This window comes from Ixodes scapularis, unplaced genomic scaffold, assembly GCF_016920785.2.
Source record: "Ixodes scapularis isolate PalLabHiFi unplaced genomic scaffold, ASM1692078v2 ptg001185l_1__unscaffolded, whole genome shotgun sequence".
Lineage (NCBI taxonomy): Eukaryota > Metazoa > Arthropoda > Arachnida > Ixodida > Ixodidae > Ixodes > Ixodes scapularis.
In genome coordinates, this window is record NW_024610114.1 from 39,776 (window position 1) to 49,725 (window position 9,950).

Consider the following 9,950-nt stretch of genomic DNA (forward strand, 5'->3'; position numbering starts at 1 on the left):
AGAAAAAAGTTTTTTTCCTTTGCATGCGTCCTTTAAGCGGACCCGTACCCGTGCCGTTTGTACACTGATCTGTATCGTAGTTTCGGTTTCTGAATTAGGACAAAATTGAGAAAGAACGAACCGCATTCACTACTTTTTTGCAGTTATCAATGTTATTTTACTAAAGTATTTTAAAAAGGCAAAGTTTGCAGGCGTGTTTTACTTAAAGTATGAGCGTGTCGCTAATCCTAGCGTTATCTACTTCTTTGCTCTGGTTGATCCAGGGACATGTGCAACTTGTTTTGGTTGCTAAGCTAGGTGGCACAGGCTATCACCTAATATAAAGGGTACAGCCGTTAGCATCCACTTGTCTATCCGGTTTTCTCCAGAACCGTATTGGCCGTATATCATATACGGCTCTACCAGCTCTACCGTATATGGTTTTCTCAAGCTTGTCCTGGAAAGCCAGTTGTGTTGGTTGTGTCGTCGTGTTTCGTCGTCGTTCCCGCCAATTCCTTCCGCACTGTTTTCCAAAACGAACTCCGGGGTGCGTATTCATTTTGATTTTTAGCTGAATATTATCACACCAGTAGTGCGTTTCCCGGCTGCAGGCTTTTTCGCCTTGCATCATTTCGAGAGTGTTGAGCAGTGCCGTTACGTCGTCACGTCCATTGAATTTGGGCGCGAGCTTGCCGCCTAAATGTGAAACTGACACAATAACGCCCAATCCAATTTCTCGTATTTTGGTTACATAAGGTCACTCTGCCTTTAAGATGTGGTGACGTTGGTTCGCGCTATATGTGATCGATTTAGTAAAGTACGATTGCTAGCCGTGGATTGGTGTATGTCCGTGAATATTGAGACACCGCGACGCTTGTCAGCCATATTGCGGCATGTCTCGACGTTGTAGCAAGGAGACGTCCCGTTTCGGCCGGGACAGTCCCGTTTTTGATGCCCACTTCTGCCGTCCCGTCTTTTTATTTCAATATAGAATCGTGTCCCGTTTTCGCAGGAGTACATAGTTTTGAAATAGGCACCAAGCGAGTAGAAGCAAACCGAAACTATGTCTATTTGTTACAAGTATATTTGCCAAAAATAACCGTAAGTATCTTAAAATTTTTACCCAGAGAGTAAAATTTAGAACTGTTCTTGCCCACAAACATCTTAACTCTCGCGAAGACGCGTGCGTAGAAATATTTTTTTTTGTTACTGGATATTGCACGGTTGTAGGATCGTGTAGCTTTTTCTGTAGCTTGTACTGTAGCTGTACATGTAGAAGCATGTAGAATTTTTTTAAAATCTTTCTCCCAATCTCAAACTTTAATGCGCCTCCCCTGCCCCCTCCCCTTTTCCGCTAGGATGTCATGTTTTCTAGCTTGAGGAATATGGTCACCCCATGCTTACCCCAATTTCTGGCGCATATACTCGATCAGCATGTTAAGCTTGTGTACCTGAGTGGAAATTATAAATAAGGAAACAATTGAGTCAGTTTAAAGATGCCTTCAGACGCCTATTGAAAATCGCCTATGGCTTATATGTGTTTAGCCCCCAGTATTCATTGCTCATAGCCATTTTTAATTCCTTTCAGGTTTGGGAGTACATGCAAGCACTGTGATGAGGTAACGTGACAAAAATGGAAAAATATTTAAGTTCAAAAAGAAGGCGCCAGTTTCGCTTAATTAAGTATGCTGCCTCATCATATATGAAAGAGGTGGATACGCGTAGTCAGATTTTGGAGACTGAAGTATCTCTTGAAACCGCATGCCTGAGAACTGAACATGTTTCTTATCCTCCTATTTCGGATCTAAACCAAGCAGCTTTGCGTCGTGAACCAAGTGAAGAAAGTTTTTTCACTAATGTTTCTGTTGCATCAGAAGAACTTGACGAACCAGAACTAGCTGGTACGTCACCTGCTTCTCTCTCTGAGGAGTACCCCAGTCATGATATTATTTCTGATCTTCGTACATGGGCAGTATCTTTCAACATTGAGCATGCAGCTTTGGACGGTCTTCTTGGAGTTCTTAAACGGCGCATAAGTGGCCTTCCCAGCAATTCTCGTAATCTGCTTGGTACGCCGAAAAGCACTCCCTCTGTGCCCTTGTCAAACGGTGACTACTGTCATTTCGGCTTGGAGGATGGCCTGCGCCATGGTTTGCAGATGTGGCCATCTATCACACTGGACACCAGAACTCTTGATGTGTCCTTTAATGTGGATGGACTTCCTCTCTTCAAGAGTAGTAGCAGACAAGTGTGGCCTGTGTTAGGTTTGCTTCACCACCCACAAAATAAGCTGCTGGACAGAGTGTTCGTTGTGGGCCTTTTTTGCGGGGCTTCAAAACCAAGCTCTGTGGATAAATATCTTCATCCATTTGTTCAAGAACTTGAGTGCATGCTACAGAGTGGCCTGGACTCTCAAGGGATGCATTACTCCATTACTGTGCGAGCAGTACTCTGTGATGCTCCTGCGAAAGCATTTGTTAAGTGCACAAAAGGTCATGGAGGGTACTATGGATGTGACAAGTGTTGCGCATCAGGTGTATATTATGGACGCATGACTTTTCCTAACTTGAATGCTCCTCTGCGTACTGACGACTCATTCAAGGCTCAGTTACAAGAGGAGCACCACAAAGGGACTTCTCCATTGGCAACAATCGGGGTGTCCATGGTCAGCAGATTTCCCATTGATTATATGCACTGTGTCTGCCTCGGGGTGGTTCGAAAACTGATAGGCTTGTGGCTAAGAGGACCCCTATCTGTTCGACTTGGTTCAACATCAGTCTCAGCTCTGTCTCGTGAGCTTGCTCTACTTGGGAAGCTCAGTGCCACGGATTTTCAGCGAAAATGTCGAGGCCTCCAAGAGTTTGATCGCTGGAAAGCGACAGAGTTTCGTTTCTTTTTGCTTTATGCGGGTCCTGTCACATTAAGAAAAGTCGTGAAGCCAGAAGTTTACAAACATTTTCTTCTACTTCATGTTGGGATTGCCATTCTTGTATCCCCGTCGATGGTGCACATGTTGGACTATGCGGAGCAGCTGCTCCGTCTTTTTGTAAGGGAATGCTCTGTAATTTATGGAAAGACATCACTCGTGTACAATGTGCATCTGCTCATTCACCTCGCAAATGACTGTCGCCTCTTGGGACCCCTTGACAACTTCAGCTGTTTTCCTTTTGAGAACTACCTGGGGAGGCTGAAGACCCTTGTCAGATCAGGCAATAAGCCACTTCAGCAGCTACACAGAAGGATCCTAGAGGAGAGGGCGTGCGCTGTAAGCCACACTCTCGATACCGCTGCCTCCACCCAGGGTGAATTCTGCGTGGTACCATCATCTTGTCACATGAGTGGACCCACCGGTGCCTTGGCGATCTGCTGTGATCAGCAGTTCACCAAGGCACTGTTAAAGGGCTCTAAACTGAATGTCCAGGGGCGAGACAACTGTGTCCTAATTTCTGAAGGCCGTGTTTTAACACACAGGGATGAAGTACTGCTTGTAGGACATGAGTTTAAACATGTGCAAGACTTATACCGCTATCCATGTCGGTCTTCCCTTCTGTCAATATTCTTAGTGTCGTGCCTAGACAGCAGATTGCTAACCTTCTCTTCTGCGGACATTCTTTGCAAAGGGATGCTTTTTCCATTCAGAGGAAAGCAAGCATTCTTTCCTCTGCTTCATCTCCTTTGAGCTGTCCGAAAAGCACTGCCTATCGTAAAGTTTGTCTACAACGTTAAAAAAACACACACACACAGACTTTACGTAAGGTGATGCCTTTCCTCAGCCCTGGCCGTTTCAGTCTGAATGAGCATCATACTGGCACATGTTTCTGGAATCACTACTGCGTGGTGCACATTGAAGACCCTAGGCTAGTGGTGGCACTGCTCTAGCGAAATTTCGCATCTCCAGCGCGTGACAATGTCACTGAGCCCTGGCAGACTAGACTCATGTTGCCTAAACGACAGCATTTTTTTCTACAATGCTATTGAATGACTTTTGCCACTTTCCAGCTACTACATAGTGGAATTTCTCAAAGACAAGAGCACATATGTGGTGCCCTCTTGGTGGACTGCAAAGGAAGGAGAAAAAATAACTTGTTTATGGCCATCAGATGCTTCGAAACTAACCATCTGTAAACTAATCAAGAAAAAGGCCCCTACTCAAAGTACATGGGAGCAACTGGATATTAGGATTCTGCACACAAAAAGTAAGTTTTAGGTTCTCATGCATTTTGCTTCAAGGGAAGTCGATAGGGGAGGGCCTGTCGTCACACAACAATGTATGTCTGAGGTGGAATAAGAGCCATATTGTAATGAGGGGACCGTTGTGGTGTTACCGTAATTACCCGATTCTAACGCGCACCCCGTTTTCATGCCCAAAAATGAAGATTCTAACGTGCCCACGATTCTAACGCGCACCCGGTTTTCATGCGCAAGAAAAATCGGTGCTTGTGCACAAAGAACAAGCGAAGTTCATCTACATGTAAGCACTGCGCTCGTAAGCATAACACTCGTCCTCACTTTCGGACAGCTCTTTGTCGCTCTCCACGTGCAACAGCATGTCGTCCTCGGTGCCGTCCAGCGAGTTCGAAATTCCGCACTTCTCAAAAAAGCACCTGTCCGTGGCCTTTGAATCCTTTCCGGGTCGACTTGCCTGCGAAGATCTTTTCTCTTTGCCTTCGCCAGTCACGAACACAAGTTTCGAGCACACCGAAAGTACGCGAAGTGGCTCTGTTGCCGGTCGTCTCGGCCTCGTAATGAAAACGCCGCGCCTTAGCTGGTGCGGCGGTCATTTCAGCTCCGCAAACGCTGACAACTGACAACAAAGCAAATCGCTAGAGCAGAGGCTACGCCGCCATCTTGTATTAGCGATGACAGTGAGACTGCCGGCAGCGTGATTTCGGTTTTGTTTCGGTTTCGTATCCGATTGTAACGGGCACTCCATTTCTAGCCGTATTTTTCTTGAAAAAATGTGCGCGTTAGAATCGGGCAATTACGGTAATCAAAATGTTGACATCCAGTAAAATGAAATAACATTTGTTAAAAGCTGGTTCATGAAAGCTGTCAATGTCTTCTACAGCATCATCTGTTGATGCCTATGCATTCCTTGGCTTAGCTGCATCAGCTCCTCTGAACTAACGGCCTTATTGGTCCCTGTTTTATTTCACAAAATGCCTTGTAAATCTTTATGCTCTTACAGACACTTTTGAAGATGCCTTGAAAAAACTGGACACAGCTGAGCAAACGTCCGACTTAGAAACTGAAGACAGTGAAATGGAGAAGCGGTCTAGGAGAAAGCGCAAAAGGATTGTACTATCCGACGATAGTGGAAGTGAAGAAGTCAACGACTTTGACTTATGGCCGATGCCTTCTCCGCCACCTTACGCATGCCCACCAGGTGATTATTCTATTCTAATAATATCTACTCCAGTTAAAATGGTACACGTGCTGTTTCTTGAATGAAACAATTGCGAGTAAAAAAGGTATGTATAGATGTGTTGTGTGGTGTCTACAAAACGCTACATGGTTTAGTAGTGTTCAAAGAAAGCACATTAATCAAGCTCTCTTTTTTTGCTTGGCACTGTATTTGCAGAGAGACACTCCCAGCCGACAATGTCAACCCACTCAGGTACACCAATGCCGTCGAGAGAGAGTGGAATGTCATTGCGCAACAGCCCTGGTATGATAACGTTTGAGAATGTTGATCTCAGAAGTTATAGTTTTGTTTTGTGTCATGCCATTCTTCAACACTTGAGACAAAACATGATTCTTATTCAATACTGCTGTTGAAACACTGCGCTCGAAAAAAGCACGTTAATAAAGCCGTCTTGTTGCCTGGCACTGTATTTGCAGAAAGACACTCCCAGCCGACCATGTCGACCCACTCAGGTGCACCAATCCCGTCGAGAGGGAGTGGACTGTCATTCCGCAACAGCCCTGGTATGGCAATGTTTAAAAATGTTGATCTCGGAAGTTATAGTTTTGTTTTGTGTCGTGTCATTCTTCAACACTTGAAACAAAACATGGTCCTCATTCAATACTGCTGTTGAAACACAACGCTCGAAGAAAGCACGTTGATAAGGCCGTCTTGTTCCCTGGCACTGTATTTGCAGAAAGACACTCCGAGCCGACCATGTTGACCCACTCAGGTGCACCAATCCCGTCGAAAGGGAGTGGAGTGTCATTCCGCTACAGCCCTGGTATGGCAACGTTTGAGAATGTTGATCTCGGAAGTTATAGTTTTGTTTTGTGTCGTGTCATTCTTCAACACTTGAAACAAAACATGGTCCTTATTCAATACTGCTGTTGAAACACAACTCTCGAAGAAAGCACATTGATAAAGCCGTCTTGCTGCCTGGCACTGTATTTGCAGAAAGACACTCCCAGCCGACCATGTTGACCGACTCAAGTGCACTGGCCCTGTCGAGTATCGTTCCACGAGAGCTCTGGTACGACAATACTTGAGAATGCTTATCTCGAATGTTGTAGTTTTGTTTCGTGTCGTGCCATTCTTCAAACAAAACATGGGTCTTCATTCCGTGCTGCTGTTGAAACGCAGTGCTCAAAAAATGCACATTGATCAAGCAGTCTTGTTCCCTGGCACGTACTGTATTTGCAGAGAGACACTACCAGCCGACCATGTCGACCCACTCAAGTGCACTGGGCCTGTCAAGGGAGCGTGGAGTGTTGTTGCATGAGAGCTCTGGTATGACAATGCTTCAGAATGTTTATCACAAGTGTTGTAGTTTTGTTTTGTGTCGTGTCATTCTTCAACACTTGAAACAAAACATGGCTCTTCATTTTGTGCTGCTGTTGAAACACAGTGCTTAAAGAAAGCACATTGATAGAGCTGTCTTTTTGCCTGGCACTGTATTTGCAGAGAGACACTCCCAGCCGACTATGTCGACCCACTCAAGTGCACCGGCCCTGTCGAGGGAGCATGGAGTGTCGTTACACGCGAGCTCTGGTATGACAATACGTGAAAATGTTTATCACAAGTGTTGTAGTTTTGTTTTGTGTCGTGTCATTCTTCAACACTTGAAACAAAACATGGCTCTTCATTCTGTGCTGCTGTTGAAACACAGCGCTCAAAGAAAGCACATTGATAAAGCTGTCTTGTTGCCTGGCACTGTATTTGCAGAACGACGCTACCAGCCAACCATGTCTGCCCACTCAAGTGCACCGGCCCTGTCGAGGGAGCACGGAGTGTTGTTCCACGAGAGCTCTGGTACAACAATACTTGAGAATGTTTATTTTGAATGTTGTGGTTTTGTTTTGTGTTGTGCCATTCTTCAACACTTAAAACAAAACATGGCTCCTCATTCTGTGCTGCTGTTAAAACGCAGCGTTCAAAGAGAGCACATTGATAAAGTTGTCTTGTTGCCTGGCACTGTATTTGCAGAGAGAGACTCCCAGCCGACCATGTCGACCTACTCAAGTGCTCCAGTCCTGTCGAGGAAGCATGGTGCGTCGTTCCATAAGAGCCCTGGTGTGACATTTAAGAATGGTGGTCTTGGATGTCATAGCTTTTTTTTTCTGTTGTAGCACTCTTAAGGATTAATGAAAAAGCTTGGATCTTTATGGTGCTCTCCGAATACTGCGCTGGAACAAAATCTGTTGATAAATACAATGTGTTAACTTCAAGTGTGTTATCAACAAAAGACGTGTTATTTTGATTGTCCTCACAGTTGTAAAAGGAATTGCATGTTACAATATGCTACCCAACGAGATTTGTACATTGCAAACGTTTTGCTGTTTTATTCTAGCTACAGACATATTTAGACTGGTAGGAACTAGATTTGAAGCAAGGCAGCAACCATGTGACGTCAATTCCTCATCAGGTTATGGTGTAATGTTGAAAATATATGCCAAAGTGCTACTTTTTACAGGTGATGATTACAACGCTTGCAGCATCAGAAATTTGTTGTTGAAGCTTCAGGCTCGTCAGCTGGGTGTGTATTCTAAATGTTTCAGAGTTTCCTAATCTAATCAAGCTTTCATATGTGTAACTTTAATATAAATTTGTTATTTTCTTTTAGCCTTTGAGGAGAAAGTGCTTCACAACCACGCCCAGATACTTTCAGAAGTTAAACAATTTCGGAGGATGTTAGTGGCCCACGGCAAAACTTCGAAGCCCGTCAGGCTTCCTGAGGACTGCCCCAAAATCCCAGCAACGAACATAAGTGAACTCTTGGACATTGAGAGATACCTGGAAAAGGAATCCAACATGGAGGCACTGGTGAGTGCAGTAATTCTTAAGACATTTCAGTATGATTGCCAAGTTGCTGTCACTCTGTTCCAGGTGCATTTCTTTTCGAAAAAAGGGGGAAATGACCACAACGATTGCGTCAGGGCGGTTCTTGGGGATCTGGTGGCCAACGAAGCAGCCCTTCAGCTGAGTTGGAAAGGGTCTGGCGGCACTAAAGGAAGCTTTCAGAAGTTTGAACAGATACTGAGCCTCATACTGAGTAAGTATTGCTAATTTGGGAACATTGCCATCTTGTCAATAGTCACCTTAAATGTTTCCTCGGGCTTTAAAATTAAATGCAAGCCAAGCATTGATTAATAATTACTTGTGGCCGATCCTATGTTTCGCATGAGTCAATTTGAAGATGACTCTTAGCAGCCACGTATGTGAACCACTGACATTTATATAAGATCATTGCTCTAGGGCAGGGGTCTCAAACTCAAGATATTTTCATATGGCAGTTTTTTTTTCTTCAGGATGCAGGCCGCATCCCAGAGAGTCGCAGGCCGCGTGTTTGAGACCCCTGCTCTAGAAGGACTGAGCTCTACTTTCAAGCTCATGTTGTCCATATCACTCCACAGAGGGCAAATAGATTGCTTGAAAATGCCTGATGGCTGACAAGGCTATTGAGTCCAAGCTGTTTACAAGGTTTATGACTGTTACAGGTTCTGTAAAGGACCATGACTGTGTCGGGACTGCCACACTAACCTCTGTAAAGAAGGTGGTGAAACCCTGGCTAGCAGGCGCGGGAGACAGACGTGGGGGACGTAACAGACGACGGAAGGCTTCCTGTGCGCCCGAGTGAACATTGAATCAATGAAAGGCTTCCCATGCGCTGAAGTGAAGGTTGCACTTATCGTTTTGTTTAATTTTTTTTAATTATTGCTGGTTTAGGTCACCATTTCTCTTAAATTCTTTAGAATATTTTATTTAATGTTGGTTTAGCTCACCAGTTCTTTGAACATCATTTTAATTTTTTTTAATTACTGCTGGTTTAGCTCACTATTACTTTCAATATTCAAGACATCTTTCTTTTAATTTTTTCATTCCAATTATCACATTGTGTTTTAAATTTGTTTATTGCTGGTTCAACTCACCATTTCGTTGAACATTGCAGATATTGCTTCATCTTAATTTTTTTATTTACTGCTGGTTTAGCTCACCATTACTTTGAACATTCCAGATATTGCTTTGTTTAAAATATTTTATTTGTTGTTGGTCTAGTCCACTATTTCTTATTGTTGGTTTAGTCCACTATTTTTTATTGTTGGTTTAGTCCACCATTTCTTTCGACATGCCTCTCGAATGAATAAACAAGTTTGGGTTGTGACATTGCTCGTTATTGCCTTATTTCTTGATGTGCAGTGTCCCAAATATCAAAGACCCATTAACTGCATGCAGTGGTTCGAAGCCCACATGGGCCAGACTCTCTCTATTTTGAGTGAGTAGATACAGCAGATTTTTACTTGTTTCCTCACCTCAAGAAATGTGATCCAGGACAAAGCAAATCGAGCACAGCCACCTGCAGCCTTGTCAAATGGGTCTTTCATAATGTGTGAGCGTGTATTGAGGGAGCTAACAATTGTTGCCCATGAATATTGCAAAATATTTGTGTAGTGGTTATCCAGCGTTTAGTTCTTTCAGCATATGCAAATGTAGGCGTCCAGTCGACACCTGCTGTTCTAATGTCGATATATCTTATTGCTGAAGGTGCCTACCACTGTAGCCAATTATA

At 44.0% G+C, this 9,950-nt stretch overlaps 1 protein-coding gene across 1 annotated transcript; it reads left to right on the forward strand.

Moving 5' to 3' along the window:
• The first annotated feature begins 276 nt into the window (after window positions 1-276).
• LOC120851152 lies at window positions 277-9,507 on the forward strand. Its single transcript, XM_042288149.1, has 15 exons — window positions 277-526; window positions 1,568-1,598; window positions 3,979-4,175; window positions 5,168-5,365; window positions 5,561-5,647; window positions 5,821-5,907; window positions 6,081-6,272; window positions 6,521-6,673; window positions 6,848-6,934; window positions 7,109-7,195; window positions 7,370-7,432; window positions 7,857-7,919; window positions 8,007-8,206; window positions 8,270-8,435; window positions 8,881-9,507. The coding sequence occupies exons 2-15, from the start codon at window positions 1,594-1,596 to the stop codon at window positions 9,018-9,020; spliced, it is 1,725 nt and encodes a 574-aa protein (XP_042144083.1). The 5' UTR covers window positions 277-526; window positions 1,568-1,593; the 3' UTR covers window positions 9,021-9,507.
• Window positions 9,508-9,950: the final 443 nt, after the last annotated feature.

Excerpts from the sequence above, each read along its gene's own strand:
- LOC120851152 (XM_042288149.1), top strand. Across the intron at positions 7,433-7,856 it reads AGTCCTGTCGAGGAAGCATG|GTGATGATTACAACGCTTGC; the intron begins GTGCGTCGTTCC and ends TACTTTTTACAG. Across the intron at positions 8,436-8,880 it reads GATACTGAGCCTCATACTGA|GTTCTGTAAAGGACCATGAC; the intron begins GTAAGTATTGCT and ends TGACTGTTACAG.